The sequence below is a fragment of the Sciurus carolinensis genome, chromosome 10 (assembly GCF_902686445.1).
Source record: "Sciurus carolinensis chromosome 10, mSciCar1.2, whole genome shotgun sequence".
Taxonomy (NCBI): domain Eukaryota; kingdom Metazoa; phylum Chordata; class Mammalia; order Rodentia; family Sciuridae; genus Sciurus; species Sciurus carolinensis.
In genome coordinates, this window is record NC_062222.1 from 7,188,152 (window position 1) to 7,205,681 (window position 17,530).

The window sequence follows — 17,530 nt, forward strand, 5'->3', positions numbered from 1 at the left end:
ATTCAGGTTCCTTTATTCTAGAAGCACTATAGTTTTTTGTAATACGTCACATCAGGAATAAATGTCTGGGTCCTCACTGTTGGTCCTGTGAGGACCAGGTTGTCATCAGCCTTGTTCATTTGTTAGAAAGTGGCCCATCAGGCTTGCCCTCGAGGGTTTTGTTTCATTGAAGATCTTTCCAGGACTGGGGCTGTAGCTCAGCGGTAGAGGGCTTGCCTTGCATGTTTGAGGTGCTGGGTTCGATCTCAGCACCACATAAAAATAATAAATAAAGATGTTGCGTCCATCTATAACTAAAAAATATTTTAAAAAATAATGCTTGCGAGCCTGTCTAGTTCTAGTAATTGTGCTGGTTTTGCTGTGCTTAATTCTTTCATCTGTTAAGCCATGTCCTAGATGCCATGACACTTCCTCGGTGACATCCTGAGAAAATCGCCCTCTAAGAAAATCAACACCGCTTTCGTGGTACTATATAAAATGTAGTCAGTAGTTAGATTTTTCTCAGTTGTTCACAAAATATTATTTTAAAATATGTTTAAGATGTCATTTTAAGATTTTGCTATTCTGATACCAAAGGACACTTAATACAATTAAAATTTTATTATTAAATATTGATTACATATGAAAATATACATATAAAGTTATAAAGAGCAACAGTACAATGAACCCTGGAAACTTAGCATCCTGCTTAAGGGCACGTCCGCAGGGGCAGGGGTGCACCCTGTAATCACAGTGACTCGGGAGGCCAGGGCAAGATGATCACAAGTTCCAGGCCAGCCGGGGCAACTTAGTGAGACCCTGTAGAGCTCGGTGGTGAAGGGTCCCTGTGTCCAGTGCCCAATGCCCAACAACAAACAAACAAAGAAACCCTCCTGTGTGCTGTCTGCAGTTTTGCCCAACAGTCTCCCAGCTTAGGAAAAATAGTGGGATGTTTTCCTTTCTTAACTTTTGGGAAATTGCCTTGCAGTGGGGGAGGGAGGGTCATTAAACTTCTAGGAAAGAAGAAGGAAGAAGCATTGGCTGTGCACTGTGACTCCACTGGCTGTTCCCTGGCAGTGATCTCTTCACTCTTGATTTCCTGACGCTCGTGCGTGTTGGCTGTGTTGCTACAGTTCATCTGTTTTCTTTCCCTCTGCTTAAGGGGAGAGGGAATTCTTATGAAATCTGTTTCACTATTGTAATGTTTTGTTGTCGTTGTTTGTTTTGGTCCTGGGAATTGAACCCTGGGGTCTTTTCCCTGGTCCTTTTTGTTTTTTATTTTGAGACAGTCTTGCCATGCTACTGAGGCCGGCTCAGCCTCAGCTGAGGCCCCAGCCTCCCAGGCTGCTGTGATCCCAGGTGTGCCCACCTTGCCGGCACCAGAGACTTATTTTTTCATATTGAGGATTGAACCCAGGTCCAGGGGTCCTTTACCACTGAGCTACATCTCCAGCCTTTTTTAAAATTTTGAGACAAGGGCTTGGTAATTTGCAGAGGTTGGCTTCAAATTGGCATTATACCTCTTCCGAACCTCCCAAGTTGCTGGAATTACAGGTGGTGCCAGAGATATTTTTTGACAAATTCCTACTGGATCTCTTTAAATATTTATATTTCTGAAGACTGCCTGGCTAATAATGTTATTTAACGAATGGGTGAAGGTATTTTCATAAATATAATCATATTATTTTCATAAATACTGTATTTTCATAAACATAATCATGTTACTTTACTGAAAATTGAAATGTTAAAAAATTTATTTTTAAAGGTTGGAGGCGAGACAGAGAAAAAAGAGATGATCAGGATGAAGTGTCCAGTGTGAGGAGTGAGGGGGGTAATATCCGAGGTTCCTTCAGAGGCCGAGGAAGAGGAAGAGGCCGGGGAAGAGGGCGAGGCAGAGGAAACCCTCGAGGTATCATGTGATTTTTGTTTTGTTTAAATTACTTGAACTTTGGGAAAAAAAAAAAAAAGGGCAAGCCTTCTGTTTTTCAGATTATCCTTTTATGTTTTAACGAGTTTTTTTTTTTGGTCTGATAATAAAAATGAATGTTTATTTATCTCAGTATTGCAGACTGAACCGAGGAGTGCTTTACCTCTGAGCCACATCCCCATCCATTTTATTTTCTATTTTGAGACAGGGTCTCCTTAAGTTGCTTTGGGCCTGGTAAAATTTCTGAGGTTGACCTTGAACTTGTGATCCTCCTGCCTCAACCTCTTGAGTGACTGGGATTATGGGCATGTGCCACCATTCCCAGCAAGGTTTTACGTTTGTTACTGGCTCAAATACATCATTTTGAATCCTCCTCTTTTTTTCTTTTTGTTTTTTTGGTACCAGGGATTGAACCTAGGGAGGCTTAACCACTGAGCCACATTCCCAGCCCTTTTTATATTTTATTTTGAGACAGGATTTCCCTGAGTTGCACTTAGGTCCTCACTAAGTGGCTGAGGCTGGCTTTGAACTTACAATCCTTTCTCAGCCTCCCGAGCCACTGGGATTACAGGCACGTGCCACTATACCCGGCTGCCCAGCTGGATTTTCTTAACTGTCCCCTTTGTCCTTTTTTTTTTTTTTAATTTACAATCACATTTCTTTTTCTTTCTTTCTATTTAGTGAACTTTGATTATTCGTATGGTTACCGAGAACATGGTGAAAGGACGGATCCACCGTTTCAAACAGAAATTAACACCAGTATGATGTATTACTATGACGATGGTACGGGTGTGCAGGTGTATCCTGTGGAAGAAGCATTGCTTAAAGAGTATATTAAGCGTCAAATGTAAGTTGATGCCTGATTTAGGCAGATGGTAAAGTCTGTTGCAATAACAAACTGTAATGTTATTGATAATGACTATGTTACACATTTTCTATCCTATTCATTAGTAAAAGTTGAAGAATGTTAATACTGATCAATATTTTTCAAGGAAATATTAGTTAAATAGGTTGAGTGTCTTTTAAAAAAGTTACATTTGGTTTATGTTCATATATTGCCTGTGTTCTATGATTAGATATTTCTCTGCTTAAAGGATATTAGTTTAAATGTCATTGCTTAATATGAGCATATATAAAAATATAAAACTTCTACATATTATTTGAAATGGAACAAGTGAGTATTGTTTGCAAATAGATTTTCATGTTCAAATTTACATGTGAACTCAAGTGATAAAAATAGTGACAGATACCTTTTGATTTCCTTAGCAGTAGTAGCAGCAGCTTTTCTACAAGGTCATGTCTTACACTAGTGCTCACAGTGGTTGCTTCCTGAGTGCTGAATTTGGAGTCAGAAGAACATCGGTTCTGTTGTCTTTAAGAGAAAAAAACCCTCTGCATATTACCATTGTATAGGGTACTTTGTGTATTTATGTGTTATGTTTATATAGTAGCAAGGAAAAACCTTCCCAGGTGATTTGCATTAACCAACTTAAATGTTTTTATCCTTACAAGGTGAAGGAAAAAGGGCTATTTTTGAAAGGACATAAGCTTTTAAAAAAAAACATTTATTTTTATCTAAGAAAGAAAGTGAATCCCACTTTATTACTAGAAAGTGATTTGTCAGCATCTGCTGGCACCTCCCGGGACTCCTTCCTGGTGAATTTGATCAGTGTACAACGCGGAGCATCGTGTTTATTTTCTTCTTGCTTCTTTTGTTACAGTTGATGCAAACACTGAAGAAAAGGGCCTTTTTATGGGCAGAAAGTGCCTGGCATGTGGCTTCAACGTCATACCATTATTCCTGTGCTTTTTGTAGCTCTGGCTGCAGGTCCCTTGTGAGGCCTGACCCTGGACATGCAGCTCCATGTCAGGACAGCCGGCCTCCACTGTGCTCAGACACGTGAGGGAGGAGCAGAGCCACTTCAGTGTTGACATTTGTCACGCAGTGTAGAATCCAGAGCTTCTCAGGTAGGACTTGATAACGTCCTAGGACACTGAGCCAAATGTCCCAGGTGGCGTTGGCATGAACCCTTTTTTTTGTCGGTGGTGTTTCAGCAGCAGGACTTTTGGCCCATGTTGGTGAAGCGTCAGGTTCTCCAGGGTGGCTTGTCCTGTTAGCATTCTTGGATTAGTAGGTCCAGCTCTGGGGGGTCTTGCCTGTGACTCTGTCATTCAGGAATCTAATGCAGCACACAGGCTGACTGGGGGTTAGTTTTTTTTTTTTTTTTTTTTTTTTTTTTTTTTTAATTTTGAGATGTCACATAAAAGTTTTCCTTAAACTTGCAGGAAAATGGTATCAAATGTATGTCACTGTGCTGGGGGTTGAACCCAGGAGCTGACTCATGGAAAGACCAGTGCTCTACAACTGAAGTGCTACTTTTTCAGCTCTTTTCACTTTATATTGAGATAGGGTATTGCTAGGTTGCTGGCCTTGAACTTGAAGTTCTTCTCTCTCAGCCTCCTTAGTAGCTGGAATTATAGGCATGTGCCACTGTGCCTGAACTTAAGTTCAGTGTACTTGAAAGTAAAAGGCTTAACTATTCAAAATTGTTGTTTTTCATATCATTTTAAGTGAAAATTATATTTATTTTGATGTTAGAATGTTTAAGTATTCATATTTTGATTATTTCTTTTAAAATGAGCTCTTAATTATTTGTGCTTAGCTTGATTATTTCTTACAGCATTCAGATTTAGAGGTTAGTATATTTGTAGTCTCCTAAAATGTTTTAAAAATACATACTGTAGGTAGCTGGTTTATGAATGTATTTAGATATAGTAGTTTTCAAACGTATTACATTTAAAGGGAAACTTGTTACTGACTTAGGGAAGTTTGAGTCGAAGAACAGTTTAACCAGCGATTGTTGACTATCTCTTTTAAGGTCCAGAATTTTAGAATGTCACCCATGTACTACGTGCCCACCAAGTCCTGTGAGCAAACAGGGTTTTGAGGTATAACAAAAATCAGAATGCTCACTTCTTCAAGGCTTAGATTTTTTTCCAAGAATAAATTTTTCTAAGAATGAATGATTTGCTAGTGTTACTGAGATGTTAGTAGTATTCCACTAATATCTGAGAGTTTTGTACTTTGATAGATAAATTTCAGACTATAAAGAAAAATTTGAAAAAGTAATTTTAAAAATGAGGTGATTCCCCCACTCCCATTAAAAGGTAGCTGAAAATAGTGCCTGTTTCTTTCAAAGTTAGAGTTTGGCCTAAATAGTCCAAAGTTATTTAGTTACTAAGTTTTAACCCCCAAAATATAAACTGGTATGCTTCCTTGTAATTTTCCACCATTCTTTGAAAATTTCCTTTGATTTGGAAACTGTAGGATTAATAGACTGTAGGCCAATAGGACAGATTATCCCCGATGTCATGGACTATTTTGTACATTTTCTCCTGGTTATTGTCTTGCTCAGTTTAGAATCTTTATTCTTTGTTTTATTCCTTTTTTATTTTGTACTGGGGATTGAACCCGAGGCGCTATTGTACCACTGAGGTGCATCCCCAGTCTTCCTTGTTTTGAGACAGGACCTTGCTCAGTGGTCGAGGGTCTTGCTGGGTTGCTGAGGCTGGCCTTGTGAAGGTTGGATCCTCGTGCCTGAGCCCGCCAAGCTGCTGGAGTGACTTGTGCCACTGAGCTGGGCCGGAATCCTGATTCTCCTTTCTCTATATGGAAGCTGTGATTTAAACCTGTATTTCTCAAAGGCTGTAAAATGTATTCTGAGACGATGGAAGTTAGGGAGGCTTTGTTAAATGTATTCTGAATGTTAACTTTGTGTGTCAGATTTGTAATTATTGATCATATTGGAAGTTCATCCATTCACATTTCTTTCTCTTTGGGGAAATTCTGTGAAGAGGGTAAGGTATCTAAGCCTTTCTGGCCTTTTTTCCTCCATGTACTTGATGGTGTCATTGATATTTGTTGCTAGTTATATTCTTTGATTTTTTTCCCCTTTGATCATGCTGGGGTCAAGCCCAGGGCTTCCATGCTAGGGAAGTGCTATACCACTGAGCTGCATCTCCAGCCTTTGGAGTCAGGGTTTTGCCTAGTTGCCCAGGCTGGTTCTGACGTGGCATCCTCCTGCCTCTGCCTCCAGAGTAGATGGATTGCAGGCTGTGCCACTGTGCCCTGCTCCTCTTCACTCTAATGTCTTACAGTTGTGTCTGTAAAGAAAGGAGGAGGATGGGTGGGTGGAAACTCAGTCCCAGAGTGCCCACTTGTCATGCGGGAGGCTCTGAGCTCAGTCTCCAGCAGCACACGCAGGAAAAAGAAGGGATGGAGGAGGATTTGAATCATTACTCACGTATGTAGTAACTAATGTGCGTGTAACATGCTCATGTGTTCAGTAAATTTTCACTGTGCTCTACATGGTTACTAGGGTTCAGAAGTACTACATGGTGTCAGTATTTTGCCAATATAGAAAACAAAACAAACAACTGTACATTTGATTGTGAATTCAACAAAGAATTCTACCAAAGAATACCATTCTTAGTGATTGTGGAGAAGTTGGGAGACAATATGTTGACATATGTTTAGCTTTATTAGTGTTTTAGTGAAACAGAGGTAGCTTTGTAAGTGAAATTTTTCACAGAAGTTACTCATTAAAAACCCAGTTACTGATTTTTTGTACAGGGGATTGAACCGGGGCTTGGGCATGCCAGGTGTGCACCTCCCCCCTGAGAAACACCCCAGTCATTTTTCCTTTATTTTGTTTTGGGACAGGGTCTTGGCCAAGTTGCCCAGGCTGACCTTGGACTTGGGATCTTCCTGCCTTAGCCACCCATACTGCTGGGATTACAGTGGGCCATTGCACCTGGCTAAATATTAAACTATTTTAAAGTAAAATGAGCTCTTAATTCTTTGTGCTTAGGTGAATCTGATCTGAATAGAAGTTAGTGCTAGTTCTGTGGAAAATAATCCATACTTAAGTTTATGGTTTTGTTATCTTTTATATTTACCCTTTTGTATTAGATCCCCTGTGTTATATCTGAGTTGTAATATAGTATTAACTAAATTAAAATATCTTCATAGCAGTTGGTGATGTATAAGCACAAGGATATTTTTTGTCCTCTTGAATAAATGGATGAAGTTCATGTTTATTTCTCTTTTCAGAGAATATTACTTCAGTATAGAAAACTTGGAACGTGACTTCTTTCTTCGGAGAAAGATGGACGCGCACGGCTTCCTGCCCATTTCCTTGATTGCTGGGTTTCACCGAGTTCAGGCTCTCACCACGAACCTTAATCTCATTCTGGAGGTGATTATTCACTTAAAAAATAATCATACTTCTCAGTCAATTTTCCTGTGAACCTGAACCTGCTCTAAAAGTAAAGTATCAAAATAGGTTTTTTTAAAATCTAGCAAGCCAGGTATGGTGTTTGAGTCCTGTTGTTCCAGCTACTCTGAGGGTCACTTGAGCCTGTGGGGTAGAGACTTGTCTCAGAATAAACAAACAAAATCAAATGGACCCACGAGGCTGTAGATGACTGAAGTTTCAGACAGCATTTCATTGTTTTCTTCCCTTTCACAAAACCTAAATAAACGTCTGACCTTGGGAGCTGCCAGAGACCTGCTGGTGCTCGTCACCTCTTCAGACCCAGTCCCTCAAACTCAGACTCAGCCTTGCTCCTTCAGTCTTCTCCAGGCCGTGTAAAGCAGTACGTCTTCCCACTTGATGAAGCTGAGGCTGTTCCCTGCTATGGACAGGCTGTTGTGAAACAGCGTTTGCAGCTGTGACTGGACCACTTGCTGTCGTTCCTAGAAATGCTTTCAGCGTTTTTGGTTTTCCTTTTTTTTTTTTTTTTTTTTTTAGCAAATATGGCAGTGAAATTGACCCCTGTAGCCAATCCTGTCCCTGCACAGCCCTGGCCACCAGTGACCCACCCCCCTTGTTCCCGGTAGACTGTCAGTCACATAAGGAAGAGTGGGCATCGCGGCCAGTCTGCCAGCCCTCACCTGGGCTCATCGGGTTGCCGTGTGTCGCTGGTGTGCTCTGGGTTCTGCTGCCTGGCGCTCGGTGGCGGGGGTTCCGCCAGTGGTGCACGTCCTCCTGTGCCTTGAGGCTCTTGGGCATGAGAGCTTGTGGCGAGGCCTCAGGTCTCTGTGGGTGCTCTGTCTGTGGGGTGGCAGCCGCCCCCGCATGCTGGCCCTGAGCGACTTTGTCCTTCTGCATTTCCACCCCTACTGGTGGAAACGACCTCAACTCTTGGTATTGTCAGGGGTTTTTGGTCCTGGGACTTGAACCCAGGGGCATTTACCCCTGAGCTACAGCCCCAGCCCTTTTTTATTTTCATTTTGAAACAGGGTCTTGCGAAGTTGCTGAGGTTGAATTTACCATCTTCCTGCCTCAGCCTCCCAGGCCACTGGGATTACAGGCATGCTCCACTGTGCCAGGGGTCAATTTTTAAAATAATGAACATGTTATAATTTCTCATTACAGTTAATTTGTATTTCCCTACTGACTGATGTTGTTGATCATCTTGTCGTGTTTTCCATCAGTGTACCTTATGTGTTGGAATATTTGTTCAAATCAGTGAGTTTGCTCAAATTTTTTTTTTTTTTTTTTTTTTTTTGGTGGGGATACTGGGAATCGAACTCAGGGGCACTCAACCACTGAGCCACATCCCCAGCACTATTTTGTATTTTATTCAGAGACAGGGTCTCACTGATTTGCTTAGCACTTCACTTTTGCTGAGGTTGGCTCTGAACTTGCAATCCTCCTGCCTCAGCCTCCTGAACCACTGGGATTACAGACTTGTGCCACAGTGACCGGCTCAAAATCATTTTTATCAAAATGTTTTAAAAAGTAATTATAAGAGTTCTTTATTCTGGATACAAAATTTTTTTTAATGTATATTTTACAAGTATTTTCCCCTAATCTTTGGCTTCTCTCTTCATTTTCTTAATCAGATTCTATGAATAGCAAGGTTCTTTTTGTTTGTTTTGTTTGTGTACTGAGTATTGAACCCAGAGGCCCCTCTGTCACTGAGCTACATTGCTGGTCTTTTTATTTTAAATTGAGGTCTCAATAAGTTGCCAGACTGGCTGTGATCCTCTTAGATCAGCCTCCTGAGTTGCTGGAGTTAACAATTGTGCTGTACCACACCCAACTGCTTTTGTTCTTTTTTTTTTTTTTTTTAATTTATTTTTATTATAAACAAATGGGATACATCTTGTTTCTCTGTACATGAAATAGAGGCATACCATTTGTGTAATCATACATTTACATAGGGCAATAGTTTTTGATTCATTCTGTTATTTCCCCCCCCCGCCACCCCTCTCACCCCTCTTTTCCCTTGTTTTTGTTCTTAATAGTTAATTCATCAATTTTATTTATTTGTTTTCGGTACTGTGGATTAATCCCAGCACCACTGAGCTACATCCTCAGCCTTTTAAAATATCAAATTTATCATCATCCTGCCCTGGCCTCCCAAGTTGCTGGGATTACTATGAGGACCCTGTCTGTGCACTTTGTTTCATGGATATTTTTAGAACCATGAACTGTAATATCTATTATCTGTTAACTTCACGTTTTGTAATTTTTAGGTTATTAAAAATATAAGGCTTTCAATGAAAAATTTTCAAATATAAGTCCTATAATAGCTCAAAATTCTTATTGCTAGGCCCTGAAGGACAGCACAGAAGTAGAAGTTGTGGATGAGAAAATGAGGAAAAAGATAGAACCAGAAAAATGGCCGATCCCGGGCCCTCCTCCCAGGAGTGTGCCACAGACGGACTTCTCCCGGCTGATCGATTGTCCGGAGTTCGTGCCAGGCCAAGCCTTTTGCTCACATACAGGTAACAGCTTGTCTTCTAGAAACAGCAGGATGAGAGTGGGCTCTTTGATCCATTTTACCTGTCTCCTCTTAATTGATTTAGCTTTAGTAGGAAAATTAAACTGCATGACTTTGATCCTCCAAATTCTACTTACATTGTCTCCCACACGATTATGTAAATAGGGATCTAAGAATTGTGGGTGAAGCTCTCTCATGTACTTGTTCTTAATTTATATGTGTACTTTGTCATGTGTGGAGTGTTTACCGATCTTCTTTTAATTTTGCTGAATGTCTGTGGATACTGTGCCAGTTTTCCCTTGTAGGATTGAGAGAGGCTCAAGTGCAATACAGGAGGAGGGGGTAGCCTTCCTTTAATTGTTAAACGTGCACTTTAGCCTTGTCTTGCAAAGACAGGTGACCCACATTCGAAAGCAGAATCGAGGTTCTCTTTAATCTGGTGGTGTTTAGAATTTCCAAAACCTGCTTTAGTGTTAAGGATTTTTCCTGGATCATTTTTAAGACATTCCCTCTGGGAAAAAAATGTGCTTAAACTTTTCAGTCAGGGTGATGATCTACTGAGGCCCCGGAAGTCATCTGTGGGAATGTGCAGTGGAGCAGGTGACTCACTGAAATGCACTGTAAACACTGGAGCAAACCGTGCTGCAGAGATGGAAGCCACCAGCCTGCCTTCTGTGTGAGAGTGTCCACTGCCCACCCCGGGCAGCACAGCAGTGGAGACCACCACCTCTGCCACGACGGGAGACAGAGCCGGGACTGCTGCTGGCCTTCCAGGAGCTGCCCGCCCTTTTCTGTGTGACTGGACTCAGGCCGCGTGGCTGCTTTATTTGCGGGGAAGCTGACTCTCATCGCTGTGGATGCACTGCAGGTTCTGTCTTTGTTCCAGGCAGATGTCCTTGTGTCCAGGTCAATAAAGCAGAGAGAGAGAGGACGGCGTGGCGTTCCCAGCCTGCCAGGCCCTTGGCTCTTGATCTGCCCTTTGCCATGGTGAACATCGCGTAACTCACGAGTTACGGTGTTTCACATGGACTGTAAGATCCATTAATGTGGACATTTGAGGGGTAAGAAATTGAAGAAATAACAAGGGTATTTTTTTCCATTATTCTTCAAAATGTATTTTTGATACATCAGTATAAGTCCTGCCCATCAGAAAAGCATTAATGATGGACAGTTTCACAGAAATCTTTATCTCACTTCTTTGTCAGCCCTGTGCTTCCACTCCCAGCAAGCACCTTGGGCAGGTGTTTTAAAAGTTGAAGAAATGTGACATTGTTTGTTTGCTTGTTTTTTAAAGATATAATGGCTGATTGTAAAAGTTAGATTTATTTATTGTGTAAACTTGGGTCCAAGATGACATTTTTAACCAGCTTATGAACAATCATTGGTAAGTTGGATAATATAGAAAATACTTTTTCCACAGGATAGTTAATTTAGGTCAGTCAAGTTGGTGATGCCTGTCCATTAACCATTTATGCATTATTAATAAAATTACAAGAATAAAATCATAATGTTCTGTATATTTTGTGTTTTTTAACATACACAGATGGATGCACATACATATTTTTCTCTCTGTACAAACAACAGTGTGTGTTAAATAAATGTCATACATTTTATGATTTTTTATCTTACACCTCAGAGACCAGGTAGCAAACAAAATGATACAAATGTTCTAAGAATTATGCTTTCATCTTAAGTCATAGGAATAAATATGTAAATCACCTGTTCCCACGATTTCCGGTTTCTGACCTTAACGATTCCCTTGTGATAAGAAAGCCTAGTTTCCTGGATCAGTGAAGTAATGTGTCACCAAAAATGTGAAGTGGAACTAAGGGGCAGTGAGTGTCTACTGCTAGTGTGTGTTCCCATAGCTGGAGAAGAGTGGCAGGACTTTATGCCTTTTCCATTCCGATTAGGAGACCTTAAACTTCAGAAGCAGCCCTTGACACAGGCCCTCCGAGGACGTAGAAATGCCTAACATCGATGATTCCCTTCATCAGTTGCTGTTTTCCTCTTTGGAGTGGCCGGGTGTGCACAGGTTGACGTTTGCACTGAGCAGGAGACGTGGGTGCAACGCACCAGGTGCATTGTGGGAGGGCTCTGCTCTTCCGCCCTTAAAGAATGCATGCATCCAAATGGAGGCCAGGGACCTGGACATCTAATTATTTTTTTGGTTGTCATTTTTTAAAAAATGTGTGAGAAGTTCTCGTGGTTATTGAGTAATAAACTGTGGAGTTTCTTTTGAAACTCTATGTGCAGAAATGTTCTTGAAAGTGCCCCACATAAAATAGTCTTCAAGGAACACAATTACCCAGAGCTGTGATCCTCCCTGGGTTGGGGGAAATATAGCAGTACTAAGTAGATATGGGTGTATATGGTGATGGGTCTTTATAGGGTCGAGTTTACAGTTTTCATTTAGGAAAAGCAGCAAAGATAAATTTACTGTGTTCTCACAAATTATGACCTGAGTGTTAAAAAAGTGTGTCTAAATAATTTTGTCTCTATAAAAAATTGATAATGTCCGATAATCCAAATCATATTTAATGTCACTTCCTGTAGGAATATTAGGCGTTTGCTATTATCTTTGAATTTAACTGATGTATAGTTTGAAATCTTTTCATTGTAGGAGAAAATATGGGTGCAGAAAGCCTTGCAGCATGTATGTATGCCATGAGGACCATAACATGAAACCGTTGAAGTTGCATTTTAAGACTGACCCAAATTTGTCTGACCCAAATTCTTTGTTTTATATCATTCCACTTTAAGCATATATGCTGTGAATATAATTAGACACTTAATGGGGGAAGTGTAATTCAAGCCTAAAGAACATTTAGAGATGATTATATAACAAAATGTTAGATTGGTGTTAAAATATTAAATTTCTGCATAAAAAATAATAGCTACTGGTTTCCTTGCCCATGGCAGGTGCTGTTATTTATACATGGGTTATATATAGTAATTTAATTAATTCTCAGCTATAATCATATAAACAACTGAGTCAGTCCCCAAATATAGTCAATGGGATAGTAGTTTTCTAGTTTGAAGGCTTTATTCACTGTGTGAACCTAGAATTCTCTGGAAATGTCTTTCTCATTCCACTAGCACTCTCAGTGAGACAGTCTACCCGTGTTTCTCTTGTACTACTTCTGTGAATGAATTAGCAATAGATGTACCATTAAGAAAATTGCAGAGCAGCAGTGTCCAATAGAAATATGTGAACCATACATGTAACTCCAAACACTGTAGTAGCCTTAAAAGCAGAAGGCTTTTTTTTTTTTTTTTTTGCAGTGCTGGGAATCGAACTCAGGGACTTGTGCTTGCAATGCAAACACTCTACCAACTGACTTATCTCCCCAGCCCCCAAAGCAGAAGACATTTAATTTTAATAATACTTTTATAGGGATTTTAATTTAACTTAACGTATTCAAATATTATTACAACATATGGCCAATAAACACTTTGTTTGTTGAGGGCTGGGTAACAGGTCTTTTTCTGGTGTGTATTTTACGCTGGTCCTGAGCAAGTTTCAGGACTGGCCACGTTTCAGGTACTCAGTAGCTGCATAGAGCGAATGCCTCTCACTGAACAGGAAGAGTATTGACCACAGTACCACTGGTCCGTGGGGAAGAGCCCAAGGCCATCTGATTCCTACTGTAGAGGCTGAAGTAAAACCTGAGGACGTTCTCAACCGGGTCCTATGTGCCTTGAATTTAGTAAATAAAATGATTGTTGGTGTTAATTTCGGCTTTTTGCAAGTAACATGTGGTGGTAGCTTTGTGGTATTTTCAGTAAACTGACTTTGATGGGTAAATAGTGATATTCAGCAAACATTCTAAAAAATAAATTTTGTGTATACTTGAGTTTTACATGTTGCAGTATGTATTTTTAAAACATGAGGTCTAAAGCAAGTCCATGGTGCATCTTTTGACACAGGATGAAAATATAACCTGAAAACATTTTAAAAATCCTTGTTCAAAACGAGTCCACATTGCATCTTCTGATCCAAGTATGGAAATATTACTGAAAACACTTAATATTCTTTGTTTTTTGAAAAATATTTATTAAAATAATAATTTGGTTAGTCCTGGTGGCACAGCCACTTATGAGGCTCGAGGCAGGAGGATCGAAAGTTGGAGGTCAGCCTGGACAACCTAGCAAGACCCTGTCTCCAAATAAAAAAATTTTAAAAGGGCTGGAGATACAGCTCAGTGATAAAGCATCCCTGGGTTTTATCCCAGCACCACAAAATAAATAAAAAGTTGAATTTAACTTACAAAGTATAGGTTTAAAATGAATTACAGAAGGATAGTGTGGAGGAAACAAGGACTTTTGAATTCCCTCAGTTTTGTTTTTTTTGAACCCAGGGCTGTCGGCCACTGAGCCACATCACAGCCCTCCCTCCCTCCCTCCCTCCCTCTTTCCTTCCTTTTGAGACCGGGCTTCACTAAGTTGCTAAGGCTGGCTTTGAACTTGTGATCCTCCTGTCTGAGCCTCCCAAGCTGTTGGGATTACAGGTGTGCAGCACCGTGCCCAGCTAAATTCCCTCAGTTTTTTAAGTGTTTTAAACAATTTTGGACCTGTGCACTTGAACGTGGTGACAGCGTCTCTGTTTTGCAACATTCAGTCTTAGCCAGGGTAGGAAGTAGGACCCTGGTAGGAAGCAAGCCTGGACAGGCCAGGGAGCGTGAGGCGGAGTGGTGGTGGAAGTGACTTCTGGGATAAAATACGTATTTAGATCATGGCTGAATGACACTGTGAGTCCACAGTGTAATCATGGCTTATATTTTTAATCCAAGTTCTCACAGATAACTTGATTCTCAAGTTGACTTTCTGTTGTAGATGACTCAGTGACACTGTTGAGACGCTGGAGTGAATGAGTGTTCTGTGCAGGGGTTGGTGGCAGTTCTTTAATTTTTTAGCATCTCTGCTTTTGAATATTTGTGTGTGTGTGTGCGAGTGTTGGCCAAGACTGACCCAGGGCACGGCCGTGCTGGGCAAGCACTCTGCCACGGGCTGCATCCCGGCCCTTCGTGTTTGGAAGTCACTGGGAAGGTTTATCAAACCAACTTAAGGAAAACAATGAGAAGTATTTTATAAGTAAGAAAAACCATTAACTATAGAACTGATTTAAAATTTTAGAGTCTGCCCCAAATTCTCCAAGAATTGGAAGTCCACTGAACCCAAAGAAAAAGACTGAAACAAGTCACCTTCAAGCAATGTCTAGAGGTCTGTCTACCAGCTTGCCTGACTTGGACTCAGAGCCTTGGGTGGAGGTGAAAAAGAGGCACCATCCAGTGGAATTAAAGGTCAGTTGTTATAGAGACACCCTTCGAGAATTTTCCATTGTTGGATACATATGTAAGGTTGGGAACATTTTAAAAATCATAAAATTTGGAATTGTTGGCTTTTAGTAGAAATTTATGAGTTACTGTATGTGCAAAGTAAGTTACCTCGATTTCTAAGAGACGGTGGGGGGGGTCAGACCCAGGGACTTGCACATGCTAGGTGCGTGCTCTGCCATAGAGCTACACCCTGAATCCCTTACCTCTTATTCTTGAACATTATTTTAAAATATTTTCCCTTGGTTCTCTTTTTTGTGACTAATTTAAACTTTAATAATATCTCTACAAAGTTAAAATCTCAATTTTGAAGTTATACCCTTGTTAATTACTTGGAAGTTTCTTAGGGCACATACCAGGCATAAACATTTTTGAGTGATTTAATGTATAGAAGGAAGAGACAAGAGGGTTGATTTCTTGGGGACACATGAAGAAGTCAGATGGATATTGCAATAGAAAAGGGCCATAGGGCTGGGGATATAGCTCAGTTGGTAGAGTGTCTGCCCTGCAAGCACAAGGCCCTGGGTTCAATCCCCAGCACCACAAAAAAAAAAAAAAAAGAAAGAAAAGGGCCATAGAAAAGATTCTTGTGCTGGGCGCAGTGGTGTCCATCTGTAATCCCAGTCACTCAGGAGGCTGAGGCAGGAGGATGGTAGTATTGTGTACTGAACCAATGGTTTTGGTGTGCCGAGCAGGCACTTTACCACTGAGGTACCTGCCCAGTGTTCTTTATTTACTTATTTTTAAAACTGATAAGAGCGTCTCACTGCTCAGGGTGGCCTTGAACTTGCAATCCTCCTGCCTCATCCTCTGGAGTAGTTGGGATTACAGGTGTGCACCACCACATCCAGCTCAATGTACTTACTTACGGAATGACCGTCTTATTTATTTGGTGCTGGATTTATTCTTTTCATTGCAGATAATCATGCAGTCAGGTCCTCTTCAACCCCAAAGCTCTTAATTATCTCCTTAGAAATCACAGAAGAATTTATGTTTGAGCAACACATTTAAACAGAAAGAAGTGGAAATTTGTTTCCAGAGTTTGCCATTATTAATAGTTTGGTGTTTATTCTCTCAGACTTTTTTTTCAGGTACCTGCAAATAGGCTGTAAAAATATATTTAGTATTTTTGAAATATAATCACAGTTTAACAACACGCTTTTCTTTTTAGTAAAAACACCATGGTGAGGTTCTGTTCACGAGCAGTTCGCTCCATGGGGCAGAGCTGTCTTCACTGTATCGCCCCCGTCCCTGCCTGGAACAGTGCCAGGCTCATGCCTTCAGTGGACAGGGACAGGAATGGGGAAGGGAGGGGTCATCTTGCTCTAGGGAGTGAATCTGAGCTGAAGGACAGGGCAGCCGGCGAGTGGCCGGATGAGGTGATGGCCGGAAGAAACGCTACCTTGAGCTGGGAGTCTCAGACTCGGTAGCTGTGAGGGTCTAGAGCTCGGGGCTTGGCCTGGCCGAGTTCTGCAGGACCGTAGACCTTGAAGTCTGGCATTCGGGTGAAATTGACATTAAAACGGGGCCAAGGAAAATGGGCACGAGGGGTCCAGGGATCCACCGAGAAACTGGCATCACCTCTGTGAGGTACACAGGGTTCAGACTCGGGAAGGCCACGGACTCCAGAAGTGACAAGACCGCGGTGCTAGCCCTGGGGCAAGTTCCTGGGCCTGATCTCCCATCTTGGGCCTTTGCTTCCTCCCTGGTAAAAGTCGTTGCCATGTGATGGATCTTTGAAGACCAGCTCAAGTCTAAATGAGTCTTTCATCCTCCTTTTACTCAACTCTGTTTTCCTTTGGTTTTGAATTTTACTTGGCCTTTAACAATTGCTTCTTATTCATTGTGCCAGAATAGTACTGGCTTAATTTTCTTTTACAATCTGGCTGCTGAACTAGTAATTCAGCATACAAGCTTGATTTTTCTTGTAATACCACCAGATGGTGTTTATTTTCAAAGCGATGGGGTAATTTTTATACTAAAGACTGATTTCTTCCTTCAGGAATCGGCACCTGTACCTGATGAGGCCTCAGATGGACTGTGTCTTCCGGGAGAACCAGAAGAACTGGGTTTCTTATTTGACGAGGAGATGGAACAAATAGAAGGACGAGAAAACACAATTACTGATTGGTCTGATAATGATTCAGATTATGAAATCGATGACCAAGATTTGAACAAGATTTTGATCGTGACTCAGACGCCCCCGCACATGAGAAAACACCCTGGAGGAGATCGAACAGGCGGCCACCAGACGGGGGCGAGCATCACGTCAGAACTTGCCAAAGTGATCAATGATGGCCTGTACCATTATGAGCGGGCTCTGTGGACGGAGGAAGGTGAAAACACACCCGCCGTCGCACAGGTAACCTCCTCCGGCCGGCGTCTTTCTGCTGGCAGTTTGCTCTGATTGTATGTCGCCGCCTCTGTTTTCTTAAAATTGAGGTTTTATTTTATGAAATTTTGAATATAAATAAATCATATTGTATTTGAAAAA

The 17,530-nt window shown here is 41.1% G+C and overlaps 1 protein-coding gene across 10 annotated transcripts in view; it reads left to right on the forward strand.

Annotated features, from left to right (window-relative positions):
* The window catches only part of Larp1b (La ribonucleoprotein 1B), a 103,691-nt gene that overhangs the window by 16,247 nt on the left and 69,914 nt on the right, over positions 1 to 17,530 (forward strand). For 9 of the 10 annotated variants that reach the window (XR_007110484.1, XM_047566191.1, XM_047566189.1 and 6 more), the window contains 6 exons: positions 1,745 to 1,888; positions 2,588 to 2,753; positions 7,020 to 7,164; positions 9,530 to 9,704; positions 14,837 to 15,003; positions 17,039 to 17,398. Coding sequence is in view for 9 of the 10 variants with exons in the window: in XM_047566191.1 (XP_047422147.1) it covers positions 1,745 to 1,888; positions 2,588 to 2,753; positions 7,020 to 7,164; positions 9,530 to 9,704; positions 14,837 to 15,003; positions 17,039 to 17,398 (1,157 nt within the window). In the remaining variant the exon portion in view is untranslated. Of the gene's footprint in view, positions 1 to 1,744; positions 1,889 to 2,587; positions 2,754 to 7,019; positions 7,165 to 9,529; positions 9,705 to 10,241; positions 11,206 to 14,836; positions 15,004 to 17,038; positions 17,399 to 17,530 lie in introns of those variants that run through there. The other variant, XM_047566192.1, reaches the window with a different exon arrangement.